Raw genomic sequence first — 14,489 nt, 5'->3', positions numbered from 1 at the left:
GCAAAGCAGAATGTGGGCAGGTGTGGCTTTTTTCGCCGAGGCTTTTTACCGTGACAGTATGTCCTGTTGGACCTGTGCATGAAACAGTGGGCCCTACATTTCCCGGGCGGGGATATAGAGCCGGGCGGACAACGCTAGCGAATGTCGGCGCCTGCGATAGGCAGGGCCATCACGAAAAGAAAAGCAACGGCATCCTCCGACGACGTACATTTTCCAGCACTAGTTATAATTATCTAGGCGTGCAAATGTCAGTAGATATTTAATTGCAGGAACGTCAAAACGGACGGTCCTGCAGGCATATATACGGAAGTGTCACAGCGAATTTTATAGAGCGAGGCAGCAATGGCGAACCTCAAGGAGATGGAGTCTGCGAAAGAAACAGGCTCGCTGTCGTCGACATCGCTGCACAAGCAGGGGTATGCGCAGGCGACCAGCTCGAAGGGCGGGGCGTTCAAACGGGCGTTGGCGTCGTTCAAGCGCCACGAACCAGTGCTGCCAGACGATGTGGACCTCTCTGTGCTGACAGAGTACGAGCGGAGCAACTATCTCTTGGCGCATCAGCCGTACCAGAAGGCTCTCTCGCAACGTCACTTGACGATGATATCCATTGGTGGGACCCTAGGTACAGGTCTATTCATCGGCATTGGCCAGTCTTTGCAGAGCGGCCCGGGTACCCTTCTGATCGGTTTTCTGATTGTGGGTGTGTCCATCTTCTGTGTGATTCAGTCGGCAGCAGAGCTGTCGTGCCAATATCCGGTGTCGGGCTCGTTTTCCTCCCATGTGTCGCGTTTCATCGAGCCATCGCTGGGCTTCACCGTGTCTTGTGCGTATGCGCTATCGTGGCTGATATCTTTTCCAAACGAGCTGGTGGGATTAGCTATGACCATTGGTTACTGGAATGAGGATATACCGCCTGCTGTATGGGTGTTGATCGGCTATCTACTGGTTATTGGTCTTAACCTTTTCGCTGTACGTGGCTTTGCGGAGTCGGAGTTCTGGCTTTCTATCATCAAAGTTTTGGCGATCATTATATTCCTTATCATTGGCATTGTGATCATCTGCGGCGGAGGGCCCAATAACAAAGAAGGTTATCTGGGAGGGAAGTACTGGCACGACCCAGGTGCGTTCCGGCCTCCGTTCTTCAGCAGCCTGTGCCAGACATTTGTGTCTGCAGCATTCACATTCGGCGGCGCCGAGTTGGTTTTGCTAACAGCCAACGAATCACGCAAGATTGAGTCCATCTCCAGAGCAGCCAAGGGCACTTTCTGGAGAATCGCCATCTTCTACATTTCCACCGTCATTGTTATCGGATGTCTGGTACCGTACACGTCTCCTGCCTTGGATGGCGAAAGCATTAGAGCATCACCTTTCGTGATTGCGCTATCGAACACTGGCTCCTTTGGCACTAATGTGAGCCACTTCATGAACGCGGTGATTGTTGCAGCAGTGCTCTCTGTCTGTAACTCGTGCGTGTATGCTGCATCTCGTGTGATTCAGTCACTCGGTGCTTGTGGCCAGCTTCCTGAAATATTTGGCTATATTGACAAGAAAGGAAGACCGCTCGTCGGCATCGGTGTGTGTGCAGTATTCGGGTTACTGGCTTTTCTGGTAGAGACTACCAAGGTGAAGGACGTGTTCAACTGGCTCTTCGCCCTCTGTTCCATTGCTGCATTCTTCGTCTGGTTCTGCATTTGCGTCTCGCAGCTGAGATACAGACGTGCTCTAAAGGTACAGGGGTTCCCTACTGAGGAAATAGCCTACCAGTCCATGCTTGGTAAGTGGTCCGGAGTCATCGGGACCCTGCTAAACTTCCTCCTGATATGTGGAGAAATATACGTCTCTGTAAAAGATGGTGATGTGGAGACCTTCTTTCAGAATTGCATGTCCATTCCGCTGTTGATAATATTCTACTTCTGCCACAGACTATACAGACGTGATTGGAAAACGTGGCTGATCCCAGCGCGCGACTTGGATCTCAACACAGGGAGGAAGCCAGAGGACCTCGAAATGATGAAGCACGAACTGATAGTTTCTAGGGCCAGGATTGCGTCAAGCCCCTGGTACTACAGGGCATATAGATTTTGGTGCTAGACGCCCCATCCAATAAAACTCTAATTGGTTGCAGAGCCTACCTCATAATTTAGGCTCCATAGATAAAGCCTTGGGTGGCTGCAACTGGTTAACTGTATATTAAATTTTATATTAATGCCAACCTATCATTTGAAATTTTAACATCTCGTCTAGGTTAAGATTAAAAATTTAGCGTTCGTATCGCTGCATTTTCTATCACCACTCCCGCCGCACCGCCATGGCTGACGACATCTCTACCCTTGCTGGGAAAATGCGCCATCTTACACTGGAGAAGGATCTCATCGTCAATGTTAACATGAAGAAATTCCCCCATGGTCCTATCACACGACGCGGTAAGGAAAGGTCGATTCGTATCTTCTCTGAAAGTCGCGAGGTTGGCACTGCCTTTCGACAGGGCTTGGTATATGACCTGGATGACAAAAAAAACCTGCCCCTTTTAAATGATGAGATATGTGAATATATTTCTCACCGTTCGAAGTCGAAGTTAATCGGGTATGTGGGCTCTGATCTCTCTGTTGGAAGCGAAACATTTCATCCAGTCACCAGCGAGGAGCTTCATTGTCTCCACGGTCTGCTCAAGTTTATTGCTAAATGGGAAGCAGACAATGAAGTTAATTACGCTTCGCGTTCGAAATTCACAATAGTTTCTCCGCGGCATCATATACTTGATATACTTATGATCCCCTTTGGTAACGAGAGGTGTCGGCTTGTATTCACCGCACATCGTGGGCTATTTGTCATTACTCTGGCCCCGTCCCAGAGACCTACAGGTATAAATTCCCCATCAAGTGCCACCAGAAAGATATGCTATACTGGTTTTGAGCTTGAGCGACTGTTAACTGCAACCAGCGGGACCGAACGGGGTAGCTTTTACTCATTTATTGAGGCTAAATTGGAACCAGACATCACAATTCTGCTTCAGTGCGAAATGGACGCATACAATCCAAAACGCCAGAAGTATACTGAAATAAAATCCTCTGTGGACTTCAATGTACGAAATGTCCGGCACCTGAGCAAACTGCTTAAAATATGGGCACAAACAGCGCTGCTCCCATCCACTGATATTCTAGTAGGGTTCAGAGACCCATCAACCCATGTGCTGAAAACAGTCGTCCCTTATAGCGTAGATCAGATCGCAGAAAAACTCTATATAAGGGATCGTACGCGCAGTCATCCATCTTACTTTAACTTTAATCCTGAAGTTGCCAAAGACTGGACACATTACGCCATACGTGAAATCTGCGAAAGGTTATCTTCCCTGGTAGACGCAACCTCATCGTCGCCTCAATCATTTCTGGTAGAGATAGACAAGAACTTACAAATGAAAATAAGGCCTACAGTAGTGGATTATTCGGAGCTTTTGGGCCAATGGGCATAGGTATCGTACGTATAATTTGTACCTAAAACATCAATACTGTCATTCACAGCGTATCACGTGATATTACAAGGCCGATTTCAGATACAGTGCGACTTCTGTTGCAAGTTATAACATGATTCCTTCTCCCTAAGGAAGGGAAGCGCTCGACGAGCATTAGCGTTCCATATAGCCCAAGTTACCGTCTATTCGTCAGAAGGAAATATTGAACTATGATGGATCCCATGGCCAACCTACCGCTTTCAACTTACCCCCCAACTGACCAACTAGGGAAGTCACAGACTAAGCCATTGTACATCACTTCCGTGCAGGTGGAGGATGGTAAGGACTACCCACTTTCAGATGGAGTTCTCAAGTCCATCTTGAGCCCGGTTCTTGCCAAGCCGCTGCAGAGTTTGAGCTCGACACTGGCATCTTTGGAGACAATCGAAAAGAACCTCATGTATACGGGGCTCTACCAGGACATCAGTATCACGCTAGACCATGACAAGTCTCGGCTTGTGAATCAGTTCCTAAGTAACATTGCGCCTAAGGAATACGATATTGAATTGCCGTTACCAGTCAAGGCATTGGTGAAAGTTCTTCCTGCGCCCTACCAGCGTCTCTCGCTGGTTACGACCACTCGCGATAGCTATGCCTCGGCAGGAGGGCGATTAGCATCGGTGAACAAATTTGGCCTTGCAGAAGTGTTTTCCCTACAAGCTGATGTCAATTACACCCCATTTAGTGGGAAACTTGACGACAAACTGGTTGACTTGAGATGTTTGGTGCCCTTTCAGAACAACCCATCCATAAAAGCCGTATTTGACGTTAATTATGCCATGCTAGACCTCTATAATCAGCCTTGGATCAATGAGGATGACCAGCACAAGCAAAGGCAGATCGGCTTTAACATTGGTATTCAGAAACAATGGCTTTCGAAGAGGTTATACAGCCCCACTGCATTTGCGGGGGTTTCCATCGTTGGCCGGAACTTGGATGGTATCCAGTTGGATCGGGCATCCTACCATGTTTCGGCCTGGGCGGACTCTTCTCTCAAGACCAGTTTTGTCACCCAGTTTCTCCACAGTAATCGGAAGCTCATAGGTACCTTTCCCGTGCAAGGTATGAAGTTCAATGCTGTTAACGAACTAGTTTTAAGTCAAACAGTTGCCGGTACCCCGCAGGAGGAGACCTTCAATAAGTTTTTAGTGACCTATGAAAAGCATGTTTCATTCCTCCGTAACCTTGTTACAACTTCACTCGACTTATCATGTGGTTCCCTTATATCCACGAAGCAAGCTGCGAAGCCAATGGTCCATATCATGGACCAATTTTACCTGGGCGGGCTGTCATCTTTGAAGGGATTTCATCGGAACTCTGTCGGAAGTAGAGGAGGTGACTTATTCTACAGACTTTCCTTAAAGTCGTCTGTCCACTTACCAGGCACGCCGCTGGACTCGCCTTTGAGGCTACAAGCCTTCTTCAATGCCGGTGATGTTTTCCACTTTAGGCGCCAGATCCCAGAAGATGTCGCAGCCGCCACTGGGCTCTCTTTAGTCTACGAATCACCTATAGCAAATTTGGACCTTACTTATGCACTCCCTTTGACCAGCAGACCAGTGGATTTGGCTAAGCCCGGGTTTTCTTTCGGGGTCGCCATTGCATACCGCTGAATACATGATTATATTTATAATTCAATGTATATAATTTTCGGCTCTTGCTGCCTCTGCCTTGATTCTATTTCAGCATGTGAGGTTCGCTTTTGTTCACCGATTGCTCGGACTGAGACAAAATTAATCAACCTCAAGCTACGGCAGAAGTTCCCCCTTTCCACACATCGCATAAATGGGGAAGAGTTGGATGTGTATATGGAACACAAAGGCATATGTGGGTTTTCAAATGTAACTATCAAAAGAGCGGTCAGCTTGGTGCACTGCAGAATATCTCCTGCGCTTTGTGTCCAGAGAGAGAGTTTATCGTAGGAAGAGCAAGCAAAAGTACACTAGTTATAGAGGAAAAAGGTGTATCAAGAACACATCTCCGACTAGAGGTAATAGACGACCATGTCAATATTCTGCTATTGGGATCTCAGCTGAAAGTTGGTGGCGAAGATGCATCTAAGGGATCGGTGTTACCGTTTGGACCATCTCAGAGCCCTGTTATTCTGGAAGTGGGATCACATTCCGTCCAATGCATATTGGAGTGGGCTCAATGGGAGTTCAAGGTCCCGAATACTTTGTTACAAGAAGACCCTGCTTTGCTTGAGGTAATTAAAGGGTTAGGAATACGAGTGGTGACCTCTTTTTCGAAGGCCACTACACATCATATTATTAGACCCCATGAAGATGACCAAGATTACGAAAAGTATTTGTTTGCACTTGTTAAAGGCATACCAATATTGCATCTCGAATTTCTGAAACAATTTACCGCTCTTCTTCGACAGCCTGTTACCGATTTTGACCCACAGCTACGCAGTATACAAGAGCAGCATTACGCCTTTAGAGGCTTTACTAAGAAAGCCGCAGACCTGAATGGGTTGCACTTTATAGTAAACAGAAAACATGATTTTGAAATGCTAAAATATACATTGGAGATAGGAGGTGGAACGGTGCATTTTTGCCATGACATTAATGACTTGAGCGCATGTCTCAAGACAATACCTATTAATGGAGCTCTTGCATTGAAATATGATCATGGGATATCTGCAGAGGTAAAGAAAGTTGACGATACACGATATTGTGAGGTCTTGCACTCGCATGGTATACAGTTGTTTACTGTCCATGAACTAACGAAAGCCATACTGTACGATAAGCTTGCTCAGTTGCTAAGTAAGAGGCCACCCACTATGATGAAATTAGTGGAACCAGTGCCATCTACTATATCTCAAACACAAGAAATGAAACAAGAATCTTTATCACCCATCTCATTGGGAAATACGACTATCAAGGATTTACCGCGTAAAGACAAAACAAGGAAACGGCTCAAGAAACCTCAGCCTCTGGATAGTTTGTCATTTTTTGCAGGTGGTCTATCGCGGCAGAATAGCTCGATAGGTGGTACAGCTGACCTTGTTAAACAAGAAAGCATGAGCTTAGGAGCAGATACTCATTATGGAAGTCCAAACGATGTCCAATCGTTACCCGCGACCCAAAGCCCGAAAAAGAGGAGGCGTCCAAAGGTTGAACCGCTAGGGAATTTAATGACCTCTCAATTGCAAAAAGCTTTCGATGATCCAACTATTTCGAGCGCGAAAGTATCGCCCACTGAGCAGGAAATTATCCCAGTTCGTGAATCACAAGCTAAAAAAACCCCCGACCCCATTGGGGCATTTAATGGCACTTCACAGAAGGGGAGTATAGAATCGAACTCAAGGAAGAGGCAGCCGAGCCCTGGATATCCCTACGAACCCCTACCGGCCGGAGTAGGTAATGGAGATATCCTCAATAAGCAATGGAAATCCTTAGATGAGCAGCCACCTTCTAAAAAACCTAGAATGCAAGAAACAGACCTGTACTCGGAAGTGATGTCGGGAAGTAGCGAAGAGTATCGGGAGGAACTAACCAGATCAAAACTTAATTCCTTAGATGAGGAATCCATTAAGAGCCGAAAGAGAACAAGTTCAGAAAAGCCTGTGAATAGTTGTAAACGTCGGCAGGCTCCTGCTGTACCGGAACAAAACATAGTTGATGCTATCAAACAAATAAAGGAACGTGAAGTCAACCGCATAAGAACCACAATAGTAGAACTGGGCCCCGAGGAATTAACCGAAGATGCTATAAGGCAACTTAAATCGTTAGCGATTGTCCAGCCAGTAGATATGCTCAGGCAACAACATACTGTAGATACAGTTGGTTCGTCGCCATTAACCTTTGCACGGAAGAACTACAAGAATTTTAAGAAGGTGTGGCCCAAATATATGAATCGCAAGAATTCGCCTGAAACAAGGAATGCTACCGCGATCAGTAACAGAAAATATCTCCCATTGGAACTTTATGAAACTGATCTTCAGAGCCGGACGTTATTTGAAGATGGTGCGCCTCCACGACAGAAGGACAATATTTCTCGTTCTACTTCTACAAGTGGCCTCTCGAACGACCTTGCAAGTAACCGCGGAAAGGACCATCCGGCTCCTGGAAGTTTATTTTCGAACCATGCATTACTAGGAAATGATAACGCAGGCCCTGAGCCAATCTTCAATTTTAGTTCCCGTTCCCGCGAGGACACAAATTCTCCTACAGCGTCACCAGCTCCAAACCTGACACATGATAACACTTTATTTGTGGTAGATGACGAAAACGAAGATGGCGACGGAATGGCTGATACAAGCATTGCCCAGAGAGTCTCAAGGGAGAGACATGCTACTACTAAACCTGCGGAACCCGATACGGCTGAGCCACGACACACTCGTCGAAAACATGCTCCCAGACCATCCGCGGCCGCAGCAGACAGCGATGAAGACGGCGAACCAACGTTCGCATTTAAACGCGCACGATGAACATTTTACACATAAAAGTTTATATAGTATATTATTGACTTACTCAAGCTATCAGTTGCCAAACTACGGGACCAAGTCGCGCCCCGCCCGTCTATTGGAAGAGTGGGAAGGGACTAAAATCTGGATCAACAAATCTTTGAACACCTTCCTTTTTGTGAATGTCGTTAAGCAGTTTGATATCTTCCTCATCCATTTTGAAGTATTCAAAGTTAGAGATGATACGGCTCTCTTTCACAGACTTAGGCAACACAACAATACCACGGTTCGCAACGTAATTTAGCAAGACGTGAGCTGGAGTGACCCCGTACTTTTCCGCAACCTTGTTCACAGTAGCGTCCTTTAGCAATGGAGCAGAGGATGAGCCCAAAGGCGAATATGCCTCAACAACGATACCCTTCTTCTGACAATACTCCACAAGCTCCAACTGAGGCAAACGGATATGTAGCTCCACCTGGTTGACGGCTGGTACGACTGTGGTGCCCTCGGCATTCAGTAGCTCTTCTAAATTGTTGATGGAGAAGTTCGAAACACCAATGGCCTTGACCTTTCCGGTGCCTAGCAACTTCTGCATCAAGTGCCACGTCTTGACAAAGTCCCACTCCTCGTCGCGCGTCACCTTACCATCTGGTCCGCGAGGAACCTTGTATGCGTCCAGAGTACTGTTTTCCGGTTCCTTGAATGGAACAGGCCAGTGCATCAACAACAAGTCGACGTACTCAGTACCCAACTTCTTCAAAGATAGGTCTAGGGCGCCAGCAGGATCCCGCTGCTGATCATTCCACACCTTGGTGGTGATGAAAAGCTCTTCACGTGGGATACCCGACTCCTTGACGGCCTTGCCGACCAACTCTTCGTTCTTATAGAATGAGGCAGTGTCGATGTGCTTGTAGCCGTGCTTGAGGGCGGCAGCCACCGCGCTGCTCGCATCATCGTCTGTCGACTGCCAGGTGCCAAGCCCAAATAGTGGGATCTTGGCCCCAGTGTTTAGGGTAACGGTGTCCGTAGACGCTTTTAGGGTGGCTTTGGTGGACATGTTGAAACTGTTCTAATTCGCGCAGTTCTGTGAACGTTGAACAGATACAACTAACTTTTACTGCCGCCCTTATATACGATTCTTATCTGCCCCTTCGGCTAACGGCTGCGTCTTTCAACGGGCGTCGAGCATAACGGGCGACTCCCTTAGTAAGCACGCTATTCTTTGACCCTAGGGGAACTGCAGAACATCGCGGACGACCGTAGAATTTTGACTGACGATTGCGTGTGCGCAAATACAAGAACGCTCTACTTGGTCGCCCCTATGACGCCCATTCGCCGTGACTCCCTTTGAACTATGCCGCTGGGTGTGGGGATCATTACCTTGTTTAGAAAGTGTCCCGTACCATGCTGGTGATCCGTTGCAAGGGTTTGATCGCCCACGTGACTTTTCGAGAACTCTCCGCTACTAAGACCGTTACCGATCGATGGCATCGGATCACACGTGACTCGATATGCTTGCTACTACAATTAAGATATGCACTATTAATACAACCACACATTTAGTCTGTCTGATGACACTCCATACTTACTCATGAGCCCGAATGTCCTCATTTGATGAGCAGAAATACGGTGGTCTCTCGACAGACTCATGGCTGCTGTGGTTCTGAACCTGAGGCATTATTGGCTCGAAATCAAATTCTGATGGGATATCTCAAGGCTGGACGACGGCTCCTCACTATCCGTGTCCATTTATCCCACACAGAACCTGCTGTAATCCGCAAGACTATTCCAGCTTACTAGCATTATTAGTCAGTATTCCCTCTCAATTACGGTTACGCTCCGACCTCCGGGTATGGCCACATACCCGTACATCACATTACAATAAAACGCCCGTGATTGCAATAATGAAAGATCCCGTATCATCGGAGTAGGCGAGTTTACGATAGATATCGGGGTTGAAGAGGCAGCAGTAGCATCATCACATGTAGGCCTGCTACTCAAACGCTTGTAATATCTTGGGCAATAGGCTTGGGAGTTGTAAGATCCTTTCCTACGCTCATCAGCACGTGATGATCACGGAGTACGTGGTGCTGAAAATTTTTATATTTTGGCGCGAGGCAAGAGCTCGGGACTGAAGAGCTCAGTACCGCTGGAACAGGCATTGGTAAGGGCAACTAGTTACAGGAAGAACCGGCAAGATGTCCATCAACATTTGCAGAGACAATAATGACCCCTTCTACCGTTACAAGATGCCTCCACTGCAGGCAAAGGTGGAAGGTAAGGGTAACGGTATCAAGACAGCGGTCCTGAATGCGGCAGACGTTGCGCGTGCCCTTAACCGGCCAGTGGCGTACATCATCAAGTACTTCGGGTTCGAGCTAGGTGCCCAGACATCGATTGCGGTGGACAAGGACCGGTACCTGGTGAACGGTGCGCACCAGCCATCCAAGCTCCAGGACGTGCTGGACGGGTTCATCACCAAGTTCGTGCTGTGCGGCAGCTGCAAGAACCCTGAGACTGAGATCAACATCACGAAGGAAGACGACCTAGTCCGCGATTGTAAGGCCTGTGGGCAGCGGACGCCGATGGACCTACGCCACAAGTTGTCGTCGTTCATCCTCAAGAACCCGCCAGAGTCGATGAAGGACGGATCCAAGAAGAAAAAGAAGGCGGCGACCGCGTCTGCGAACGTCCGCGGTGGCGGTGTCTCCATTTCCGACATTGCACAGGGCAAGTCGCAGGCTGATGCGGGGGACGAAGAGGGCGACTTCTCCGACGACGACGAGCTGGCCCGCCAGATCAACGCCGCGGCGTCCACGTTGCAACAGATCGAGGTCAAGGACGACGACTGGGCGGTGGACGTCTCGGAGGAGGCGGTGCGCGCGCGTGCCCTGGAGCTCCAGGGCGAGGACGGCAACGTATCCAAGTTCTCCACCCTGGACGAGTTTGGCGAGTGGGTCCTTGCCGGCGGCGACTCCGACGACGAGCTGCCCAACGACGTCGCCATTTACAAGAAAGCTGCTGAGCTAGAGCTGCTGCAGGAGCCCAAGATCGCCTGCGTGCTCGCCCAGGCACTATTCGATGAGAACATCGTCGACCAGATCAGTACACATGCCGCCCTGTTCCAGAAGCTCTTTGTCTCCGACGACTTCGAGAAGCAGTTCTTGGGCGGTCTGGAGCGCTTCCTCGGCCTTGACCACCCCGACCTTATCCCCGTCCTGCCCAAGGTTCTGCTGCAGCTGTACAACCAGGACATCATCTCCGAGGAGCAAATCATCGACTTTGGCCGCAAGTGCTCGAAGAAGTTCGTGCCAAAGGAGGTTTCCAAGAAGGTCCGCCGCGCAGCAAAACCATTCATCACCTGGTTGGAAAACGCCGAGAGTGACGACGAAGACAGCGACTGATTCCGTGGTACTCGCATTCCCGCTCACTATGTACATTATTTTGACCTTATATACATATATCAAACGCCGTCTGTGTCTCTTCGTCGCTTTACATTTACATACAAAAATCACAATCTCCGTCGCATCGCGATGCCATTTTGTGCGTCCTGCCTTGTGCAATGCCTTTTTCGACATTGCAGATAACGCCATTGCTATCAGAGATCACCAATCGCATACTAGTCCCGGCTATTGACTATCGTACTGGCTCAGATTAACCGACGCTAAAAAAGGTGTCTTCACTTAGGTCCTTAAATAATCTTATTCCTCCATGGGGCGTGGCTTTCACGAAAATTATCGTGTTACCATAATAACAAACCACATTTGAAGGAATCCGATAGCTTCAAGGAGGATAGTGAAGGGTCTTGGCAAAGATCAGGGCGTCGGTCACGAACACGTTTGTGCGTAAGTTGGATTCTAGCGGCGCGATGCAGCAAAAAGGCTTGGATACGAAGCATGGTGAATCCGCCACACGGGCTGCCAGCACGGAGACGCAAGCAACTGCGGTAAAGAAACGCGGGAGGCCAAGGAAAACTACGACGGAGCCGGATGCACGGGAGGGACCGGATGTGCAGAAGATGCTGTCGGGGCTTCGGCGCAGCGAGGGTGGTGAGACGGGCAGCAGTGGGGTTGGGGCGAAAAGACCGCGCGGGCGGCCGCGGATCCACCCTGTGGAAGAGCTGAAGGTGAAGAGGCCGCGCGGGCGGCCACGCAAGGATGCAAGTACTGACGGCGTGGCGAAGGTGGATGTGATGGAGCACAAGCAGGACGAGGCGGAGTCTGCAGCGGCGAGCGCGACTGGCGAGCCGGTGTTAGTCAAGAGGGGCCCGGGGAGGCCTCGCAAGGTACCAGTGGAGCTGGAGGCTGGTGCAGCAGGGACGCCGGTGAAGCGGAAACCAGGCCGGCCGCGTAAGACGCCAACTGAGCAGTCTGGTGGGGGAAGCGACTCCTCGCCAAAGCGGGGACCCGGGCGGCCACGCAAGAGAATAATCAGTATAGAGCTTGAAAACCCTGCCTCAGCAAAGAGGGGCCCTGGTCGGCCCAGGAAATCTGCAGGTTTGCCTGTGTCAGCTGAAAATGCATCCCATAACACGGAAGTTACGGAGGGTGCTGAGATGAACGATTCTGTCGTGGTGTCGCAACTGCTGCCTCAGCCAGAGATGGGCACGAAGGGTGTATCTGCTACCCATCACAGTGTCATAACTGTGCCAGCATTGGCACATCCTGTAGCCTCATACGAGGCTGGTCCTCCATCTACTTTAGCTAAGAGGTATCCAAATAGCAGCGCTTACCTCAGCAGCGATCGCAGTTTCGACCCCGATTCTGAACGGCTGAAGAATCATAGCAACCCTGACGACCTTAGCAAAGACTCCATAGAAGTCCCTGTTAGAGGCTATGACCATGGTTCGAGCCGCTCGCCAAGTAATCGCCCCGTGTTAGTTAGCTCACCTACGAAAGTTAGAACTCTTGGTGCTTACTCCCATTCCAATCTTCGCACCAGGGAAACTCTGGATGCGCAGCGCCATAAACGCGATTCTGCAGAGAATAGTGATATAGAGGACTTACGGAGCTCCATAACCACGCTTCCTGATGACTCGGACTATGACTCGCGGAGCAGTGATAGCGAACCGACTTTCTCTCGTCGTGGTAACGTTATGCAGCCGCGCGCTTCGAGCAGCACTTCCAATGAGGGAATAATAGTACAGAGTTCTAAGGAAATTTCTGCTCGTCCACACGAGACCACTACTCAGGAAAATACCACACAATCTCCAAGACGCAAGAGGCGTCTCAAGAAAACAATGACTGTTACATTAGCGGATGATCTTTCAAAAGGAGAGGAAAATAATCAAGAACACCACTCTTTCCAATCTGAAAATAGAAAGAGTGTTGTATTGAACTTTAACAAAAAGAAGCAATCTCCCTCGCCAGTTGCCAGCTGCAGGGGAAATCACAAGAATAATATTTTGGATGACAGCTACGATGTTTTTGAGTTCAGCAGCCACGGAAATAGTGCATTTGTTATTCCTCCTGATGCATTCAAGTCACCGCAGCGGGATAGTAAGGAACCTTCGGCTCCTCGCGTAAAAAAATCAGTTGGTATCTTGGGAATTCTGAAGAATACAACTCAATCACTGCAAGCAATCTCTAAATCTCCCAGGCATTCATCCATTAACAAGTTACGAAGTAAGCTTGATGAAATTGACATTGATATTCAACTAAGCGATGATGAAGATGATGAAGATGATGAGCAAAATTCTGTCCGCTCAACTTACTCCACTCCTCTATGTAGTCCCCGATGTTCCCCGAAGCTTAGGCCCCGCCAGCAACTGCATAATTTTGTGATCGATGATGTTTCTGAAAGAAATTCCAAGTCTCCTCCAGAAACTCCTCTCCCTCAAAGTCCGACCCGGACATCAAAGCATGCTTCACAGCTAATAACCGGAGCCCATGTGACCCCTGCCGCGGTTTCTTCTCCTAAAATTGGAACTTTGTACACAGAGCAGAACATACTAGCTTTGGATAGACTCCAATTAGGAGACCATGGCACCCCACAGAATCATACCTCACACCGGAATAGCGAACTAGAGCTGGAACCTGAACATCCTCCTTCCAGAAACTCAACACCTGAACCGATTAATGAGCTGCCTGTTTGGCGCGCGCTTCCAAATATTGAGTTTAATAAATTGGATGAGGATAGAAGAATGCTCAGTGGCTTTCTGCACGATCTACTGCGTTACATGAATGTGAATGAAGCTACTCTAAAGAGGGATATCGATGGAAACATCACATATTTCATCCAGCAGATGCCAAACCAGGAATTAGACATGACTTTTATCCAATGGTTGGATCTGAAGGTTTCCCAGTTGAAGGTAGAATATTTGAAGGAACTTGAAAAAAAGAGGACACTCTTGGTTGGGCAATTTGAGGCCTCAGAACGCATCATTAGAAATATCAGCGATAGTAAGGTGCTTTTAGAACTTGCTAATCGTTTTGGTATCAAGTTTTGACTGGACTGATTTGTGAATACGGATGTGCACCATAGGACACACTGCGTTGTAACAGTAATGAGTATCATTAGTTTAAAAACCTGTTTTAAACGTCTGTATGTATGTATGATATATGCAATGAT

The 14,489-nt window shown here is 48.5% G+C and overlaps 7 protein-coding genes across 7 annotated transcripts; 6 read left to right on the top strand and 1 right to left on the bottom strand.

Moving 5' to 3' along the window:
• Positions 1-342: 342 nt before the first annotated feature.
• On the top strand, positions 343-2,091 carry SAM3 (bifunctional polyamine/amino acid permease SAM3; the record flags this gene model as incomplete). Its single annotated transcript, NM_210614.2, has 1 exon — positions 343-2,091. The coding sequence occupies one exon, from the start codon at positions 343-345 to the stop codon at positions 2,089-2,091; it is 1,749 nt and encodes a 582-aa protein (NP_985260.2).
• Positions 2,092-2,308: 217 nt separating this feature from the next.
• DXO1 (Dxo1p) lies at positions 2,309-3,469 on the top strand (the record flags this gene model as incomplete). The annotated part of the gene is made up of 1 exon (NM_210613.2): positions 2,309-3,469. One exon carries the CDS (start codon positions 2,309-2,311, stop codon positions 3,467-3,469), a length of 1,161 nt encoding a protein of 386 aa, NP_985259.2.
• A 209-nt stretch (positions 3,470-3,678) lies between these two features.
• On the top strand, positions 3,679-5,121 carry AGOS_AER403C (AER403Cp; the record flags this gene model as incomplete). The annotated part of the gene is made up of 1 exon (NM_210612.2): positions 3,679-5,121. One exon carries the CDS (start codon positions 3,679-3,681, stop codon positions 5,119-5,121), a length of 1,443 nt encoding a protein of 480 aa, NP_985258.2.
• A 212-nt stretch (positions 5,122-5,333) lies between these two features.
• On the top strand, positions 5,334-7,943 carry XRS2 (Xrs2p; the record flags this gene model as incomplete). The annotated part of the gene is made up of 1 exon (NM_210611.1): positions 5,334-7,943. The coding sequence occupies one exon, from the start codon at positions 5,334-5,336 to the stop codon at positions 7,941-7,943; it is 2,610 nt and encodes an 869-aa protein (NP_985257.1).
• A 91-nt stretch (positions 7,944-8,034) lies between these two features.
• On the bottom strand, positions 8,035-8,976 carry YPR1 (trifunctional aldehyde reductase/carbonyl reductase (NADPH)/glucose 1-dehydrogenase (NADP(+)) YPR1; the record flags this gene model as incomplete). Its single annotated transcript, NM_210610.1, has 1 exon — positions 8,035-8,976. The coding sequence occupies one exon, from the start codon at positions 8,974-8,976 to the stop codon at positions 8,035-8,037; it is 942 nt and encodes a 313-aa protein (NP_985256.1).
• Positions 8,977-10,117: 1,141 nt separating this feature from the next.
• TIF5 (translation initiation factor eIF5) lies at positions 10,118-11,323 on the top strand (the record flags this gene model as incomplete). The annotated part of the gene is made up of 1 exon (NM_210609.2): positions 10,118-11,323. The coding sequence occupies one exon, from the start codon at positions 10,118-10,120 to the stop codon at positions 11,321-11,323; it is 1,206 nt and encodes a 401-aa protein (NP_985255.2).
• Positions 11,324-11,787: 464 nt separating this feature from the next.
• BIR1 (survivin) lies at positions 11,788-14,367 on the top strand (the record flags this gene model as incomplete). The annotated part of the gene is made up of 1 exon (NM_210608.2): positions 11,788-14,367. The coding sequence occupies one exon, from the start codon at positions 11,788-11,790 to the stop codon at positions 14,365-14,367; it is 2,580 nt and encodes an 859-aa protein (NP_985254.2).
• Between the last annotated feature and the right edge of the window lie 122 nt (positions 14,368-14,489).

Source organism: Eremothecium gossypii, chromosome V (genome assembly GCF_000091025.4).
Source record: "Eremothecium gossypii ATCC 10895 chromosome V, complete sequence".
Taxonomy (NCBI): Eukaryota; Fungi; Ascomycota; class Saccharomycetes; order Saccharomycetales; family Saccharomycetaceae; genus Eremothecium; species Eremothecium gossypii.
Note: the sequence above shows the minus strand (reverse complement) of the source record. Positions and strands in the feature narration are given on the sequence as shown.